Raw genomic sequence first — 20475 nt, forward strand, 5'->3', positions numbered from 1 at the left:
TGTAAGTGAATGATCAATGCCTTTTGAAAATAAGTATTAACATCCTGCTTAACGATCCCTTTATTAACCAGACTCTGAAGGTTAGATATATTAACTCCCACAGAGACCCCGACATTAGGACACCTACTGAGAGCAACAAATAAACGTACACAATGATCACGCACAATCAGAAAATATCCAGCTCTTTGCACTAGGTGTAGTTATTTCAGACAGCACAGGAAGAAGACCAGAAAGCCAGACTGACAATAATTTCTAATCAAATGTCAAATACCAGCTTGAGAGGACCTGTCTGTGAAGACCTTTCTCCAAGGAGATTAGTGGCAACTTTTGTTGGTAAGAATATGACTGAGCTTGATTGAACTTGAATCTATTAGCCTGTATTTCTTTTATTTTAAAAATTATTTCTCATTTTAATTTGGCTAAATTCTCAGTTTATAGTGAACTGGTGCTCTCTCTCTCTCGCTCTTTCTGTCTCTCTTGCTCTCTCTCTCTCACTCTCACTCACTCCCTCTTCCCTCCCCACTTCCATCCCCCCTCTCCCTCACCCCTCTCCCCCTCCCCTCTCTCCCTCCCTTCTCCCCTACGGAAAGCAGAAAGTGGGAGGAGGGAAAGATGTGCTTGATGATAGGATCCTGTTGGAGATGGCAGAAACTACGGAGAATTAAGTGCTGTACGCAGAGGCTACTGAGGTGGTAGGTGAGGACAAGAGGAACCCTATCTCTGATAGAGTGGAGAGAGGATGGTGTGAGAGCAGATGTGTGCGAAATAGAAGAGATGTTGGTGAGGGTAGCATTGATGGTGGAGGAAGAAAAGCCCCTTTCTTTGAAGAAGGAAGATATCTCATTAATTCTGGAACATAAAGCCTCATCCTGGGAGGAGATGTGGTGGAGACGGAGGAACTGAGAGAAGGAGATGGAATTTTTACAGGTGACAGGATGGGAAGAGGAATAGCCCAGGTAACTGTAGGAATCAATGGGCTTATAAAATATAACAGTACATAAACTGTCTCCAGAGATAGGGACAGAGAGATCAAGAAAGGGGAGGGAGGTGTTGGAAATGGACCGGGTAAATTTGAGGGCAGGGTGGAAGCTGGAGGGAAAGTTGATGAAGTTGGCGAGCTCAGCATGGGTGCAGGAAGGAGCACCAATGCAGTTGTTGGTGTAGTGTAGGAAATGTTGGGAGTGATACCGCTGTAGGCTTAGAGCATAGCTTGCAAAAAGGCAGGCATAGCTGCGACCCATGTGAGTGTCCATGGCCACACCTTTGGGAGGAGCCGAAGGAGAAATTATTGAGAGTGAGGACCAGTTCCGCCAGACGGAGGAGAATGGTGGTGAAGGGGCACAGGTTGGGTCTATTATCTAGAAAGAAGTGGAGAGCTTTAAGGCCCATCTGATGGGGCCTGGAAGGTGTATAGGGACTGGATGTGCATGGTGAAAATGAAATGATTGGGGCCAGGGAACTTGAAGTCATTGAAAAGTTCCAGAGCATGTGAAGTGTCATGGATGTAGGTAGGAAGAGTCTGAAACGGGGGATAAAACAGAGTCTAGGTTTGCTGATATAAATTCAGTGGGGCAGGAACAGGCAGAAGCAATGGGTCTACCTGGACAGGCAGATTTGTATATATAACTCATTCTAGTTCCTGCATAATACTCTCATTATTGGCATGCTTCAATGCAATATTCTCCTGCATGGTCCATTCTTATCCTTGTCCATAGCTCTTTTAATACATAAGGAGTTGTAGTCCTAACTGTTCTCCCTCTGGAATATCCGTCACCCGCCAAGCTTATTTCCCAACACCAGGTCCAGTATGCCCCACCTATCTACATATTTTATTTAAGAAACCCTCCTCAATGCACCTAACAAATTCTGATCCCAATCTAAACCTCTTTCACAATAGAGGTCCCAGTCTATATTAGGGAAATTGTAGTCACCCAGTACAACAACCTTAATGGAATCCAATCAGTGATTGCACTTCTCTTATTTTTGAATTCTCCGATCCATTCTCTCATTTAGTCCTATTCTAGTTACTTTCTCTGCCCACAATATCCCTTCAGCCTGCATTATTCTTTCTTTTGGCCTAATTCTCTTTTTCTCTCTGATCCATCTCTTGTGTCTTGCTCACACAATTATGGAATGTGCAAGTGCTAGCTCAGTTTTCGCAACTGCAGCTCAGAATTTGGATATAGTTTCGGTATAGCTGCTCAGAACACAGTATAATTTATCAGGTTGCTATGCTGGTTTCCATGGCACAGAGCCGTTGCTACTCAGGTCTTCATATTGCATCTGATTTTCTATGATGTTTGCACATTGGTTATCTTGAAATCCTCACTTATGAATGAGTTAACATTCTCATATGTAGTGTCCTGCAAATTATTTTGGTTCTATGTCAAATTCTGAATCAAAGTTGCTGGTTAAACTGCAAGTTGATTGATTGCTAATTTATAGGTATCTTTCGTAAGTGGAATTTAATTCCATAGTGTTCACTTGCGATATTATGTCATTCTAAAATTACGTAGTAAACTCCAGATAAGATACCACTGTACAATACAGCAACCCCCGCCCACCCCATAAAAACAGAATATGAGAGCTTCTAAACTTATGTTGGAAAAAAAAGACTATCAAGGATAAAGGTGGATCCCTTACAGAATTTATTTGGGGAGTGAGAAAGCAATTAAACAAGTACTTTATGTTTGTTTTCACAAAAAAGGTAAAAAAAAAACTTCCAAAAACAAGAGAAACCCAGAGATGAAATAAATGAAATAAATATAAACTTATCAGAAATAAAAACATAAAATGCTCAAAATGCCCATCAGGTCAAGCAGCATATGTGGAGAGAGAAAGATGCTGCTTGATCTGCTGAATGTTTCCAGCAGTATTGTTTGTGTTTCATATTTCCAACATCTGCAGTTTGTTGCTTTAATTAATGAATTGAAATTAATTAATGATTGAGTGGCTAGGCCTGTATTGCCTGAAATTTAGGAGACAGGTGTGTTACTCTTTAAAGCATATGGAATTTATGGTAACTATAAGGAGGATGGTTTTACAGATCATTTAAGGGTCATTTTTGATAGACCATCAGTAATTTGTACAGTGGTGGGGTCTCATCTATATTCATGACTTATATAAAGGGACTGACAGTTCTATAGCCTAATATGCTGATTATATAAAAGTAGGTGGATTAATAAGTCACAAGACTGATCTAAAAAGCCTGCAAAGGAAAGTAGATAGACTCAATGAATGGGCATCTGCAAATATGAAATGGGAAAATGTCAGGTATTCGCTTTTGAAGTAATAAGATATGAGCAGAATTAGGCCATTTGGCCCATCGAGTCTGCTCTGCCATTTCATCATGACTGATCCAATTTTCCACTAGCCCCAATCTTCCGCCTTCTCCCTTAATGCACTGACCAATAAAGAATCTATCAACTTCTGCCTTAAATATATATAAAGACTTGGCCTTCACAGCTGCCTCTGGCAAAGAATTCCACAGATCCACCACCCTTTGGCTAAAGAAATTCCTCCTCATCTCCATTCTAAAAGGACTCCCCTCTATTCTGAGGCTGTGTCCTCTAGGCTGAGACTTTCCCACCAAAGTAAACATCTTCTCCAGGTCCACTCTATCAAAGGCTTTCACCATTTGATAGGTTTCAATGAGGTTACCCCTCGTACTTTTGAATTCTAGTGAATACAGGCCCAGAGCCATAAGATGCTCTGCATATGACCAGCCATTCAATCCTGGTATCAGTTTCGTGAACCTCCTTTGAACCCTCTCCAGTTTCAGCACATCCTTTCTAAGAACAGGGGCCCAAACCTGTTCTCAATACTCCAAATGAGGTCTCACCAGTTCTTTATAAAATTTCAGCATTACATCCTTGCTTTTATATTCTAGTCCTCTTGAAATGAATGCTAACATTGCATTTGCCTTCCTCACCACAGTCTCAACCTGCAAATTAATCCTTAGGGAATCCTGCACAAGGACTCCCAAGTCCCTTTGCATCTCAGTTTTTTTGTATTTTCTCTCCCTTTCACTTCTTCTACCAAAGTGCATGAGCATACACTTCCCAATACCATATTCCATCTGCCATTTCTTCACCCATTCTCCTAATCTAAGCCCTTCTGTAGCCTCTCTGCTTCCTCAAAACTACGCACCCCTCCACATATCTTTTTATCATCTGCAAACTTTGCAACAAAGCCATCGATTATCCAAATCATTAACATATAATGTAAAAAGATTCAGTCCTAAAACAGTCCCCCGTGGAACATCACGAGTCACCGGCAGCCAACCAGAAAAGGCTCCCTTTATTCCCACTCTTTGCCTCCTGCCAATCAGCCACTGCTTTACCCATGCCAGAACCTTTCCTGTCATACCATGGGCTCGTAGCTTGTTAAACAGCCTCATATGTGGCATCTTGTCAGAGGCCTTCTGAAAATCCAAGTCCACAACATCAGCCAATTCTCCATTGTCTATCCTGCTTGTTACTTCTTCAAAGTATTCCAACAGATTTGTCAGGCAAGATTTTCCCTTGAGAAAACCATGCTGACTATGGCCTATTTTATAATGTGCCTCCAAGTACCCTGAGACCTCATCCTTATTAATGGACTCCAACATCTTCCCAACCACTGAGGCCAGACTAACTGGCCTATAGTTTCCTTTCTTCTACCTCTCTCTCTTCTTGAAGAGTGGAATGACATTTGCAATTTTCCAGTCTTCCAGAACCATTCCAGAATCTAGTAATTCTTGAAAGATCATTACTAATGCCTCCACAATCTCTTCAGCCACCTCTTTCAGAACTCTGGAGTTTACACCATCTGGTCCAGGTGACCTATCTACCTTTAGTCCTTTCAGTTTCCCAAGAACCATCTCTTTAGTTATGGTAACTTTGCACACTTCATGACCTTTGACACATGGAGCTTCCACTATATTGCTAGTGTCTTCCACTGTGAAGACTGATGCAAAATACTTATTGTATGTCATTGTCCCCCACTACTACCTCTCCAGCATCGTTTTCCAGTGGTCTGATATCCACTCTCGCCTCTCTTTTACACTTTATGTATCCCAAAAAAATGTTGGTATCTTCTTTCATATCATTGGCTAGCTTACTTTCATATTCCATCTTTACCTTGTTAATGATCTTTTTTGGTTGCCTTCTATTGGTTTTTAAAAGCTTCCCAATCATCAAATTTACCACTAATCTTAGCTCTATTATATGCCCTCTCTTTGGCTTTTATGTTGGCTTTGACTTCTCTTGTTAGCCACAGTTGTGTCATCTTTTCTTTAGAATATTTCTTCCTATTTGGGACATATATATCCTGTGCCTTCTGAACTGCTTCCAGAAATTCCAGCCATTGCTGTTCTGCTGTCCTTCCTGCCAGTGTTCGTTTCCAATCAATTCTGGTCAAATCCTCTCTCATGCCTCTGTAATTCCTTTACTCCACTGTAATACTGATACATCTGACTTTAGCTTCTGCTTTTCAAATTTCAGGGTAATCTTAATCATATTATGTTCACCTGCCCCTTTTACCTTTAGCTCTCTCATCAATTGTGTTTCATTGCACAACACCCAATACAGAATAGCTAATCCTCTAGCGGACTCAACCACAAGTAGCTCTAAAAAGCCCTCACATAGACACTCTAGAAATTCCCCTCCTGTAATCCAGCACCAACCTGATTTTCCCAATCTACCTGCATATTAACATTGTAACATTGCCCTTTTGGCATGAATTGTCTATCTCCCATTGTAATTTGTAGACCACATCCTTACTACTGTTTGGGGATCTGTATACAACCTCCACCAGGGTCTTTTTACCCTTGCAGTTACTTAGCTCTATCACAATGATTCAACACCTTCTGACCCTATGTCACTTCTTTCTAATGATTTGATTTTATCTTTTACCAACAGAGCAACACTGCCCTCTCTGCCTTCCTGCCTATCCTTTCGATACAGTGTGAATCCTCGGACATTAAGCTCTCAGCACTTTGTCAGGCATGGCTATAAGCAGCATTGGGGCCCCACAGGGGACTGTATTGGTTCCCTTCCTGTTTACCCTGCATACCTTGGACTTTAGATACAACACTGAGTTATGCCATCTGCAGAAATTCTCTGATGACTCAGCAGTAGTTGGGTATAAAAAGGGAGGACGGCAGGATGAATACAGGGCCCTGGTAGAGGACTTTGTCAAATGGTGCAAGCTGAATCATCTGCAGCTCAACATCAGTGAGACAAAGGGGATGGTGATGGACTTTAGGAAGACTAAGCCTGCACTGCTCCCTGTTACTATTGATGATGAGGATGTGGATATGGTGAAGACCCACAAGTACCTGGAGGTGCCCCTGGATGACAGACTTGAGTGGAGCACCAATACAGAGGCTGTGTACAAGAAGGGCTGGAGTCGCCTCTGTTTCCTGAGGAGACTGAGTCCTTTGGAGTATGCAGACCTCTCTTTCATGGGTTCTACCAGTCTGTTGTTGCCAGTACAATCTTCTATGTGGGGGTGTTCTGGGGTAATGGTATCAACATGTTTGATGCCAAAAGGCTCAATAAATGGATGAGAAAGGCTGGCTCTGTTATAGGAGTCAAACTGGACACTCCGGAGACTGAGTTAGAACAAAGGACTCTCCGGAAAATCCTGGCAATTCTGGACAATGTTTCTATCCCTCTGCATTCCATCCTGGCTGAACAGAGGAGCACTTTTAGTAATAGACTAAGACAATTACGCTGCTCCAGAGAGCACCATATGAGGTCAGCCATTAGGCTCTATAATAAGTCAACCTACAGCCAGGGAAATAATGACCCCCTCCTGTTAGACTGTTTGAGGTAACTTATTCCTTATTCTTTTTCTTACCTCTCTTCTAATATTTGTATATCTGTGCACTTGTAATGCTACAGTGACACTATAATTTCCTTTGGAATCAATGAAGCATCTGTCTATCTAACCTTTCAGCCATGATTCCATGACGCCTACAACATCATACCTGCCAATCTGCAACTGTGCTGCAAGTTCATCTAGCTTATACCATACACTGCACACATTCAGATACAACACCTTCAGTCCCGTAATCACCCTTTTCGCTTTTGTTGCACCATGCTCAATCTTTTGATTCCTAACTTTGCCTCAATCTTTTGGTTCCTAACTTTGCCTGAGGTCTTACCAACATCTGCCTCCTGAACATCTCCACTCTGTTTCTCATCCCCCCACTACTCTAGTTTAAACTCCATCGTGCAGCGTTAACAAACCTTCCTGTTAGGATATTAGTCCCCTCCAACTCAGGTGCAAACCGTTCCTTCTTTACGGGTCTCACCTATTCTGGAAGAGAGCCCAATGATCCAAAAATCTTATTCCCTCCCTCCTACACCAACTCTTTAGCCATGTATTAAACTGTACAGTCTTCCTAGCTCTAGCCTCACTAGCACATGGCACAGGTAGCAATCCGGAGATCACAACCTTTAGCTAGCACCTAAGGACTAAGAAAGATGTCAAGCACTGGTTTCTCCCCCAGCTGAAAAGAATTTCTAATTCCAGACACCATACTTTGAGAAGAAGGACAGATCCTTGGAGAGGATGCAGAAGTGCTTTATTAGAGTAAAGTCAGTTTAACCTTAGTGGTTACGGCTGGTGGCATACTGGCATCTGCACTGGACTTAGAAGCGAGTGGTCCTGGGTTGGAATCCAGCCAGCTCCTTGCACGCTTTCCATTTGTGCTGCGTTAAGTGTTGAGCTAGCAATGCGGCCTCATCAAAAAACAGACAAAAATGCTAAAGGAAAGACAAGGTTTTTGCCCGATGCGCCACAATGTGCTGAAAGGAACAACAAAACAGACAACCTCAGTGGTGGGGAAGGTTTTATAAATAATGATACAGGGCAAATTAACAGCCACTTGGATGAGGCTGGATGAATTAATGAAGGCCAGTAGGGATTTGGAAAATTCAAATTGTGTTGTCAGAATGAGTTTTTTTTTGATTAGGTATTGGAAACAATTGATGTGGTCAGTAGAAAAGCTGTATCGTAAGTGGATCTCCAAGCAGCATTTGATATAATATCACATATTTTGGTTTGCTTGGAAGATTAAAGTTTATGGAATATGAAGGTCAGTGGCAGCATGGATCATAAATTTCTTTGGGACAAAAAAAGGGGAAGATGATGTGAATGGTTGTTGTTTAGACGATTGGTTGGATAAAGCTCGGCAGTAGCATATTACTTATGTAGTGGGCTAGCACGATCATATTTTTGTCCCATTCAGTCACCAGAGGGCAGCACAGTGGTACAGCAAGTAGAACTGCTGTCTCACAGTCCCAGCGAACCCGGATTCAATCCTGACCTTGGATACTGTCTGTGTGGAGTTCTGCATGTTCTCTTTGTTACAGTGTGGGATTTCTCCGATATCCTTCCGTGCTCTAAAGACAAGGCTAACTGGCCACTGTAGATTGCCCAGAGTGTGTAAGTGAGTTGTAGAGCCTGAGGGGAGTGGATGAAGTTTGTGGGAGAATAACACATGTAGGATTGGTGTAGATGGGTGGTTCATGGTCAGTGTAGACTCAGTGGGCCAAAGGGCCTGTGTCTCTCTGTGAGTAAGATTTGCTCACCTATGATATCACCTTCTCCAACCAGCCTCAGTTATAAAGGATTTAGAGCCATACTAATAATGGAATGCTTGATCACAAATCTCCAAAGTCTGACCACGGAGCAGGAGCCTTTGAAGTTTTTAAACAGGGCTGTAGGCTACGTGACCTTTTAATCAAGGTCAAAGCATAGACCAAGAGTTCTGGACCACATGCCAGGAATTACTGGGCTTTTACACATAGTCTGAGAACAGACTCATTGACTGTGCTCACAGAGTAAGTTTTGGATTCTATACTGCTGGAGCAGAGACTAACACTGACAGCCAGTCCATTGCAGTTCAATAAAAAGAGCAATATGTATTAACAATCCTCCTGTGATAAATCTTGCATCATGTGCATTGCATCCATTACTGGTGAGAGGTAAAGAGTTAATGAAGGGTGAATGAAGTGGTGATTGTGAGGAGCTTCCCTCCTTTAGTAAGTCTGAGAGACCACAATAGAGGAAAGGGATGTCCTGGTGTGGCTTTGTCTATTTCTCAGTGCTGTCTCTTGCCCTTCTTGTGTTGGGGAGCACTCTGGTGCAGTGCTGTGTCACTCTCTTCCATTACTGGGCCTACCAGCAGCTCTTTGCACAATAATGACAAGCTGATTTCCAAAAATAGCCCAGTGGTGGGAAGCCTTCGACTCCTTATACAATCTGAGCATGCTCAGGAAATTAGCAGAAATGTGTCAGAGTTCCTAATCTACACAGAAAAAATTGTCACTTGGAGGAAGAACCAGAGGCGAGAGGCAACTTGCGTGCGTGAGGGGAGTCTCGGCTCCTTCTTCTTACTGTCCCACGGACAATGTCTACGTTGAAGGCGGGTGAGAATTACATTAATCTATGGTTAACTAGTTCATGCAGTGCCTGTTTCTTCTGATCCAGCCGGCAATTTAAAAATGTAGAAAAGCACAGGTGAATATTTATCTTTTAAAGTTAAGAAAATTTTCCCCTTTTATTTTATTGCCGCTGCTGGTGATAACATGTTAATTGTATTCTTGAATTTTTTATCTTTATGTTGCTCCCCAGTGTCAAATATTCTGTAGTAAGTACCTATTGGTAACAGCACAAACTCGAGCAAATCTAACTTTATCTTTTCCCATGCTGTCATTGGGGTCCAGATATAACGGGCACCCAGTCTCATCAGGGTGAAGTTCTATAGACACTGACTGACTGGAGTATAGTTCCACAGGCACAGACTCTCACCACTGTATAGGACACTGACTGGAGTGCTGTTGACTTGGGGTTCAAATCTACAGAATGACCCATTGGGGTGCATTTTCACAGACATTGGCTCTCACTAGTCTGTTCATTTCTGTCCCTCCAACCGCCCCAGCTCTGTTTCTCCAATATCTAGACACAGTGGCAGAGCAAGAGGTGATGAGAGGCTCAGATTCCTACCTAACCATGGATTTTTGAAAGTTGTTTTTGATCTCAGACTAGGACATCTTGATGTCAGCATCCAAATCGGGATCTTGTTGTTTCATTTGTTGAATTACACACTCGGCTATGCATTTGCAAGTTAAGGAAGTTCTTTTTTTTAATCAGATTTATATTTTCAGGTTACAAAATATATTATAGGGTTTAGGTGCTGATTTTGGGAGATTATGAATTGTGAAGTTAACCTCTTTGTCACAGGTGCAAGTTATATTGTTTTCCAGAACAGAGGGTGCGAGGTGTCAGCGGCAGAAATGAAAGGAGAGAGTTCAGTTTCTCAAAGGACCTGGAGAATGAGTCATCACCTTCACAGGAAGGAGAGGGTTAGCACCGTCAGGAAGGGTGAAATGATGCATCAGTTAGTTCCACTGCTCCGGGGACCCGGGCTTGGTCATGACCTTGGATTCTGTCAATGTGGAGTTTGCAAGTCCTCCCTGTGACTGCATGGGTTTCCTCTAATTGCAGTAGCTTCCTTCCACATACCAAGAATATACTGATTGGGAGATTAATTAGACATTTAAAATTGTATGGATGTAGTGAACCGAGAGGCCCATTGTGGTGCTGTATGACTCTAGAACTCCTATCACAAGGAGGAGAGAGCCAGCATCTTTTAAAGTCAGCACCTTCAGGGGAGAGAGTAAGTGCCTTTGAGGGATGGTCAGGTGGGAGGAGAGGACAGAAAGAGGTTAAGGGGTTGCTGAGACACAGTGAGGAGTCTGAAGGATGGAGTATCAAGTAAGTTCCAAGTGGTGAGGGCAACATGCTGTAAGGATTTCTGGTCAATTTTAGTGACAGTGAGATTTTGCACTGAGACGGAGTTCAATCGACACTATTGAAATCCTTTCTTCCGTTCTGAATTTGTGCACAGAAATTCTAGTGTTAACTGCTGGAGCCTGGAGTTGGCTGTGGGTTCTTTTAAAGGGGCCTGTCCTGCGGAGGAGGGCTGGCAGAGCTCGCCTATGATTATAGACTGTGCTCAACAGTTACCATGGTAATGATGTTGCTTAGAGCTCAAAAAGGTGGCGAATAGAAAACTGTCGCCCAGCAACACCACATGGAGTTGGCAAGCATGAGCATTGAGACTGGTGATTGGCTATGGACCATTAGTGGGATATTAGCTAGGGGCTGTGTGCATGAACAGTGAGTCTCTGCTTAACCATCAGGGTTTCACATCTGATTACTGGGTCTCTGTCTATCTTGCAGCCATTCTTTAAGGTCTTCTGTGCAATCACAAGGGTGATCACCTGCTCGTAAATTTTCATGCCTGTTTTTTCAAGGAGTCATAACTCATTGGGATCTTACTTTGAACACCAGGGTGTCATTCCTAATTGCTAGCATTTCAGTCCATTATCTCATGTCTTGTTGTTGTGGTTTCCTACTTGACTTGTCAGGGTTTCTGCTCAATTATGGATGTCTTAACTGGTCAATGGGGTCCCTGTACTGATCTCTGGAGTACCATACCCAAAAGCTTTGTCATTGGCTTATTCTGGAGTGTTACTCTTAATTACTGCCTTTGCCTCATCTCCAAGGCTAAGACCATTCAGTTGTTTCCTGCTACCGACTCCTGCCCATCTTGTTAAGTCACTTATGTATCAGGAAATGCACCCAAATGCTGAAATAGCTTCCTTCAATAGCACATGCTATTCCCTACATTGTCATGTATAATCAAATCTAGAGAGTGGATAAACTTTCTTGGATGTAACTTCATGCCGATTTATATAACTATTGTTCCAATTACTCTCAGCTTAATTTCAATTCCAGAATTCCTCTTGTTGTAAACCAAGGTCCACTTCTTGGTGAACATCCTCACTGTCAGTTTTAAAAAATATTTAGTTCCTGCATCTACTTCACTCAGCTTCCCTTCCCCTGCTAAATCACATCAATATTTCTTTCCCCATTCACCCACTTAAATCACTCCCACCAATCAAATCTGGAACTTTTTAACCTCTCCTTGTTCAACCCAATATGACCAGTCCACTTTAAATCATCTAATCTGTTTCTCCCACCTAAACCATTGCCATCAATCCACCCCCAATTCATATAATTTCTCACTTGTCTGCAACCTTTTGTTGCTAGTCCATACCTAAGCTGTCCCACCTATCTCCTTCAAATCACTGTCCCTCTATCAACCATTTTCCATCACTTATATGCAAAACTATGGAGGTTGTTTTCTCTAGAGAAAAGACTGAAGGAAATCTTAATTGAGATGCAGAAAATCTTGAAAATTTTTGATCAAGTAAATAAACTATTGGGGAACCTAGAAGATTTGTAAGCAGAGGACACAGATTAATATAGATTGGTGAAAATAGATCGTTATAATTAACAATTTTTTGTGATCTAGAAGGCTCCATGCGAAAGGATGGTGAAAGCAGATTCAACAGTTTATTTCATGGGGATTATCTGCAGGGCCATGGAAGAATAGTGGGAGAGCAGAAATAATTAGATAGCTCAATTATGGAATGATGCCCTTCTTTGCTGTATGATTCTGTGACTACCACACAGTTTATTTCTCTAACACCTTTAACCTTGCAGCTGTCTTTTACTCTATCCTTTCTCTAACTCACTGCTCAATCCTTATCATCTATAACTCGTGTGCAGAATGTGTTCTCTTTTCTTTAATCATACCAATTTATGACCAAACATTCCCTAATTTGGTATTACATTCCTGAGTTGAATTCCAAGCCTCACATTCTATTCCTGAGGTAGCTACTATGTTTACCATATTTCCACTAATGAATAACCTTCCCATAATTCACCAGTTGCAGAAGCTGATGCATAATTTTATCTCCGAGATAGGTGATAAAGAGCCAAGTGGGTAGTTGGAATTAGGGCACAGATTAGTATAATTTAATTGACTGTCAGAAATGGCTCAAGGAAATCAATGGCCTTTGTCTATTCCTATGATTCTATGCATACTTATTCCATCCCCACACTTAACTACCTCACTTCTTCCCTTTTTGATCTTTCATCCAAAATATACAACATGTACTAAACTCAACCAGTTGTCCTGTTCATCCATCAACCTTGATCTCCTGCAACATTATATTTTTCACTCTTCATTCATTCATTCACAGGACGTGGGCACATGGTGGGTCTGGATTCATGAAAAGGCCAAGCAGGTAAGGATGGTGGATTTGCTCCCCCCCCCCCGGAAGGACATTGTTGAACAAGTTGGTTTTTGGGATAATTCAGTAATTTCATGGTCACAGTGCCAAACCAAGCACTTTTTAAATTCTAAATTTATTTAATTATTTGAATTTAAATTTCCTAGTTAGCATAATGTGACTTGAACTTGTGTCTCTGGACCAATGGCCCAGGTCATTGGATTCTCGTCCAGTAACTTGTTCACTATGCTACCATTAAACATCCCTTATTTCGTCCAGTATACTTGCTCCACAGTGTTCTTCAATCATATTTATAGATCTCAAACCAACACTTCTTTTGATGGCACGATTTCTTTAACTTCCTCTACACCATTGTCCTCTGTCCTTTCTGGCCTCCACTATCCTCTCTCTTTCTCCTCCTTCATTCTCTTCATCTACCCTTTATCTTTCCATTAGTTTCCTTCCCCACCTCCTTCCCTTTATTCCATAGTCCATTGCCCTCTCTTATCAGATTCTATCTTTGTTGTTTCCACCTATCACCTTCCAGCTTCTTACGTCATTCCCATTCTTCTCCCTCCCTCCCCTGCCAATCAAGCTCCTTACATGGATCTACCTATCATCTGCCAGCCTTTACTCCTCGCCTTGCCCCTTCATTTTTATATTGGTTATCTCCCCTCTTTCTTTCCTGTCCTGATGAACAGCCTTGACCTGAAACGTTGACTCTTCTTTTCCTCCATGGATATTGCCTGACTTGCTGAGTTCTTCCAGTTCCTTACTGTATTACTTCTTCTGATATCTTTTTTTTTCAAAATTGCATGCTCTCTTCACCCATCAAAATTATGGATCTTTCAACGTTGGTACTTAGCCCTTAAACCTTTTCCAAGTCTATTTCTTCATTCAAGCTCTTGTTAACCTACCCAAACTTATTTGGGATTTTTTAGCTGTAAAGTATCACTATGAAATCTATGAGTAATTAAGCCTGATGGAATCTCATAAGGACACTGATTCTGAGTAAAAAGCCAACTACTGGAGGAACCATAGAGGTTAACGGATAGTTGATTTTTGGGGGTGAAGAGCCTGCGTCAGGGTAGAGAGTATAGAGGGGAGAGTGTGAGGCACGGGCTGTCAGGTGAAAGATGAAACAAGTGAACGGGGCTGTTGGGCACTTGGAGCCAGGTGGTGGAGGTGAAGAAGTGGAATTAGGAGATGACAGCTGGTAGATGATAGGTAGGAACAGATAAGGAAGTAGAAAAAAAGGCAGATGGAGCTCGATTTGGTGGGTGAGATGGGGGTTGGAGATGGGTGGAGGCTGGAAGATGATAAACGGAGACACAGTAGGTTCTAGATGTTGGAACATGATAAGTAGTAAGAGGGTTAAGTTGAACCAGATAAAGTGGAGAAATGTGGTTAGTTGGAACACTTTGGGAAAGGGGATTGGAGACCCAGCAGGTTAAGTGTGTAGGTGATAGGCAAATGGAAGCACTTGGGGGAGGGGAATGAAATTGGGTAATAGGAGACTGTGGGGATGGCATACAGGTATCAGGGGAACATCTTTGGTATCAATCTTAGAGTAGGCTGAATGTTGGTTGTCAACTTGTGGGTGATAGGTAGAGACAGATAAGGGGAGAGAAAAAAGTAAGGGTAGAGGAAGGCAGGCAGAAGAGGGGAATAAAACTGAATGGGCTGGAGGTTGTAGCAGTTCCTAAAATGGTAAAATGTAATGTTTGGCAGACCAACCAGGTGTAATTTGAAGTGCTCTTTTTTGATTCTAAGTGGAATTTGAGATGTTTTTCATAGTTGTTAGTTTGAAAGTGTGACTCACCATGTTGGGGGTGTGGGTTTTGGCAGGTCAAGGGAATTGTGTTTGATCAGTCAGTGGAATGGAGTTTTTCGGGTTATATGAGACATTTCTCGATGGGTACAGGGGTTTGCTGTGTATTATTGTGCACTCAATTGCTTTTCCGGTGTTATTTGTCCTGATGTGCCTTTTGTGGAGGTGCGTATTTTGCTTGTCATTCCCCAAGCTGAGCAGATACAATGTTGAGAATGAAAGGAATGTCTTGCCATGTGAATTAGACTGAAAAATAACACAGGAGCATGTGCTTTGAACTCAGATCACTGCAAACAAAAATCTGATAACAAAAATGGGATAAAAATATGCAGAGTTCTCCTTTGAGATGCTAAGGGATAATGGGAGGATATTCCCTATATATGGAGTTAGATTACTTTATGCAAATGTGTGGAGCTAGATTAATTTATGGAAATTTAATCCAGTGCTGGAGAACTAGAGCAGGAAATATAACAACCCAGCATCACACTTGGAAATTGTGCCAAGGTTTATGTGGATCCAAGGATGTATGCAGTAATTCATTTTTGGAGGAAAAGTGTGAATGTGAATAAACGCTATGGGGGAAATCTTGTTACATTGAGCAGATTAATTGGCCGTTCCTCTCAATATTGTATGAAGAATGGTACCACATTTTCAGACGTACTGTACTGTTGCGGAGCATACGTTAATCTCTGAGGTTCAGTTTGTCTTTTCCACTGGTGCCCAGTTGAAGATGGGATTTAACAGAAGATTTTAACTTTCAAATAGATTGAGATAAGCAGATTAGCTCAGGTGATCTTTCTGACTGTGTTTTGAGGATAGTTGTTTACAGTACTATGTTGTTAAACAAGAGTAGATCATGTTAGATTTAGTAACAAACCACACTTATGTAGCAACTAAGCAGAACATGAATGTCTAATCTAATATAGATCATAATATACACAAGAACTTCAGCAGATGCTGGAAATATTGAGCAATGAACTGAGTGCTGGAGGAGCTCGGCAAGTCGGGCTGCAATTATGGAGGGGAATAAACTGTTGCCGTTACAGGCCAGGACCCTTCAAAGGAAGGGGGAAGAAGCCTGAATAAGAAGATAGGGGGCAAATAAGACCATAATAGGATGACATTTCAATTTAGTGTACAAAATGGCAAAATACAGAATTACTATTAAGATTGTAGATTTAAAGACTTGTATTGATTTTTATGAGAAATAAACTGGCCATGGTAGGTCTAGAAAATCTGTTAATAGATAAAACAACCAAAGATTGATGAAGTGAGTTACAGGAAAAGAACATAAAGGACATCAGCTCTTCTTGCCCAAGAAGTCATGGATAACATAATATAAACCAATGTAAAAGTGTACAACAAAGCATATACCTGAAAATTTACAAGGATATTGCCGGGTCTGGAGGACCTGAGTTATAAGGAAAGATTGGACTTCATTCCTTGATACGTAGAAGATTGAGAGGAGTTTTGATAGAGGTATACAAAATTATGAGGGGTATAGATACGGTAAGTGCAAGCAGGCTTTTTCCACTGAAGTTGGGTGGGACTACACCGGAGGTCATGGGTTAAGGGTGAAAGGTGAAAAGTTTAAGGGAAACATGAGGGGAAACGTCTTCACTCAGAGGGTGGTGAGAGTGTGGAATGAGCTGCCAGCACAAGTGATGCATACAAGCTTGGATTCAATGTTTAAGAGAAGTTCCGATGGCTGGTCGGGGTAAGGGCGGCTATGGTCCTGGTGCAGATCGATGGGAGTAGGCAGTTTAAATGGTTCGACACAGACTAGGTAGGCTGAAGGGCCTATTTCTATACTGTACTTTTCTGTGACTCTGTGACTCTATAACTCCATATCTCACCGCAACTAGCACAGATGATGGTGATTGGGAAGGATGCAAAGAATAACAAAAGGTGACAAAACAGGTTGTACAAGCCACAAATAGGGGAAGAATGAAAAGGAGTTTGCAACGTATATCAAAATAAAAGATTTTTCTTACATAAAAATAATCAGGAAGAATAGACTGTTCAAAACTAAGAAGTAGAAGAACATAGTGAATGAACTACTCTGCTTCTCTGTTTTACGTTAGAGAAAGAGTGAAAGCACATTGGCCATCGCAAGGATACTAATATTGAATTAGAGATGGGCAACAACAGCATTCAAATAATGCTGATGGATTAAAATAACGCAACTGAATTTTTAAGAACAGGGAACGTTATAACTGCCCCTTTAAATTCTACCTAAATGTTCTCAATTGAGAAACCATTCCTTTAGTTTCAAATTTTGCGCTGTTTTAAAAATGTGAATTATAATCTGCTTCTACGTTATAGACAGAAACTTCCTGGAGTCTATAATTTAAAATACGTGTTTAAACACGTTGAAAAATTTCCACCTGATCAAAAAGACGCCATGGATTTGTAAGGCAGAGGTATTGCCTAACAACCTCAATGGTAGTTTCTTAAACTGTTAGTTAATGGGAAATTTCTGTGGATGTTATTTGTACAGATAACTGGAAGGCATTTGATTTAAATTAAAGCTTGAAGGCTACTACTCAAAGTTTATGGAATAGGTTAGGAACTTGGGAGAATGGCAGACCACAGAAAGAAGGCAAAGTGGACAAGTGCATGAGCAATGCCCTGTTAAGATATTCTTTGCGTTGGCAATTATTTCCCATATTTATCCATAACTAATCCTGTGGCTATCGATCGATAATTTAGATTACAGGATTGGTAGCCACATATCCATGTCTCACAGTGACAAAAGGTCAGTGCCATTGTAGGCAATGTAAATGTAAGCATTACATTTTAGAATATACAACGCATCAAGTGAATAGACAGAATGATCAAAACAAGGCGTTACTGGTGGTGGTATTTATCAACAACCTCCTCACTGCTCAGATTATTCTTTTCACAAGAATTGCTTGATTTTAAGACTCATAACAAAATTGGTCCAGACATGAACTGTTAAGATGAATTCCAAGACAAAATACATAAAAGTTGCTGGTGAACGCAGCAGGCCAGGCAGCATCTCTAGGAAGAGGTGCAGTCAACGTTTCAGGCCGAGACCCTTTGTCAGGACACTTCAGACTGAGACCCCCCTGACGAACGGTCTCGGCCTGAAACGTCGACTGCACCTCTTCCTAGAGATGCTGCCTGGCCTGCTGCGTTCACCAGCAACTTTTATGTGCGTTGCTTGAATTTCCAGCATCTGCAGAATTCCTGTTGTTTCCAGGACAAAATGATGGCTTTTGGCATCCAAGTAGGATGTGACCAAGTGTTATTGTGCTCAGTTCTGGTCGCCTCACTATAGGAAGGATGTGAAAGCCATTGAAAGGGTGCAGAGGAGATTTCAAGGATGTTGCCTGGATTGGGGAGCAGAGACTAACTATAGTACAACCAACAATGAACACTCCACTTGTAACTGAATGAAGGAAGGAAGATCATTGATAAATTAGCAGCTGAAGATCATTGGACTCAGAACACTGTTCTCAGGAACTGATTCTTAGTGCTGGGATGCTTGATCTTCAACAACCATAAATCTAAAAAAATAGAATTAATATAGGGTTAATGTAATTGGAAGGTTGATTATCAGCATGTATTCAATAGGTTGAAGTGCCTTTCCCTACTGTGTCTCTCTATGGTACAGTCTCCTTCTTTGTACAGGGTATGGTTCTCACCATTAAACCATTTTCTCCCTAATATCTACTGAATTTACCAGTGCTCTTTGATGCCACATTTGGCCTTGGCCCAAAACACCGACTGTACTCTTTTCCATAGATGCTGCCTTACCTGCTGTGTTCCCCCAATATTTTGTGTGTATTAGAAACATAGAAACGTAGAAAACCTACAGCACAATACTGGCCCGTCGGCCCACAAAGCTGTGCCAAACATGTCCTTACCTTAGAAATTACCTAGGGTTACCCACTGCCCTCTATTTTTCTGAGTTCCATGTACCTGTCCAGGAGCCTCTTAAAAGACCCTATTGGATCCATATTGTATTCTGACAGCATATCCTAAAATCTCAGCGAACCATCAAAATAGCCAGAGGCAGCAAGTGCATTGGAAAACCATCACCCATTAATTCCATTCCGAGCCACTTGCCATCCAACTTGGAAATGTTTTCTCTTTTCCTTCATTGTTCCTGGGTTTCAATCATGGAGCTCCCTACCCAACAGCAATGCCTCTAACAGTTTTGTTTTAGAAGTCCAATTGCCTTGATTCTCTTATATCCAAACATCCCCATCTCTGATGAAGGGTATTCAGCCTAAAATATTAAGGACTATTTCTTTTTCAGAAGATGTAGCCTGACTGGCTAAGTGATTTTCTATGTTCATCAATTTACTGTATCTTCCCTCTGAATATATTTAGTGTTCGAGCTTTGTTCAAGGTTATAAAGGATGAATGTTGAAAGGGTTGGACAGAGTAGATGTGGAAAGGTTGTTTCCCTTGGTGGGTGAGTCCAGGACAAGAGGCCATAGTCTTAGAATTAGAGGGTACCCAGTTAAAACAGAGATGAGGAGAAATATTTTTAGCCAGAGGGTCGTGGATTTGTGGAATTCGTTGCCACAAACAGCTGTGGAGGCCCGATCACTGAGGGTGTTTAAGGAGGAGATTGACAGGTATCTAATTAGTCAGGATATCAAAGGATATGGGGAAAAGGCCGGAAATTGGAACTAGATGGGTGAATAGTTTAGCTCATGGGGGAGCTGCAGAGCAGACTCGATGGGCCGAATGGCCTACTTCTGCTCCTTTGTCTTGTGATCTTGTGATGAATAGTTAACCAGTGGAAAGACTGAGTGAGAAAAATCTGCTTTTATAACTTACCTCACATGCTTGAGTATCACAAAGGATTTCACAGCTCTGAATTATTTGTCTATAGTTAGACTCTATTGGTTTATAATCATGGCAGACAATTGATGTACAGTACAATAAAGTATCGCAACAAAGAATTAAATCTTAAAATGATAGAGCACAGATTGAAGATATTTGGCTCACTGTGCCTGTACCAGTCTTCTGAAAGTATAACATTCCCACTCCCCTGATCTTATAGCCCTGCAGATGCCTCATTTTCAAGTATTTATTCATGTTCCCTTTGAAACTCAATTTCTCCATAACTATTTCCTGTAACACATTGACTACAAGAGGAATTCTCCTTTTCTCTTTGTTGCAAGCTCAATCCCTCATCCTGTCAGATGGTAAGTCATTTGCTACAACTATATTAACACAGAGCCTTTGTCTGTAATTTACTTGCAGATGCCATTTCTTATCTGTAGCATTACTGAGGTTAATTCTTGCCTGTATCTCATTCCAGTTATTGAGTCATATCTGTGATACTCACTTAGCCATTGGTTTCTGCCAATAGTTCTCATTAAGTCACCAATTCCTATCCCTAATGTGCTTCCAGGTATGGGTTATACATTCCATTGATTCCCCTTCTCTCTTCTTAGCACTCGATTGACTGTATGAATCCGTTCTCACGGGAACTGAACCAACTAGCGGAATATCTTAAGG

At 41.5% G+C, this 20475-nt stretch overlaps 1 protein-coding gene across 7 annotated transcripts in view; it reads left to right on the top strand.

The window, feature by feature from the left end:
* Positions 1-210: 210 nt before the first annotated feature.
* Positions 211-20475, top strand: part of ccdc136b (coiled-coil domain containing 136b) — an 84884-nt gene continuing 64619 nt past the window's right edge. For 2 of the 7 annotated variants that reach the window (XM_063072908.1, XM_063072912.1), the window contains exons 1-3: positions 9306-9422; positions 13110-13154; positions 20412-20474. In XM_063072908.1, the coding sequence (XP_062928978.1) occupies positions 20427-20474 (48 nt within the window). In that variant the 5' untranslated portion in view covers positions 9306-9422; positions 13110-13154; positions 20412-20426. Of the gene's footprint in view, positions 334-9305; positions 9423-13109; positions 13155-20411; position 20475 lie in introns of those variants that run through there. The other 5 variants (XM_063072914.1, XM_063072913.1, XM_063072909.1 and 2 more) reach the window with 4 other exon arrangements.

This window comes from Mobula hypostoma, chromosome 20 (genome assembly GCF_963921235.1).
Source record: "Mobula hypostoma chromosome 20, sMobHyp1.1, whole genome shotgun sequence".
Classification (NCBI taxonomy): domain Eukaryota; kingdom Metazoa; phylum Chordata; class Chondrichthyes; order Myliobatiformes; family Myliobatidae; genus Mobula; species Mobula hypostoma.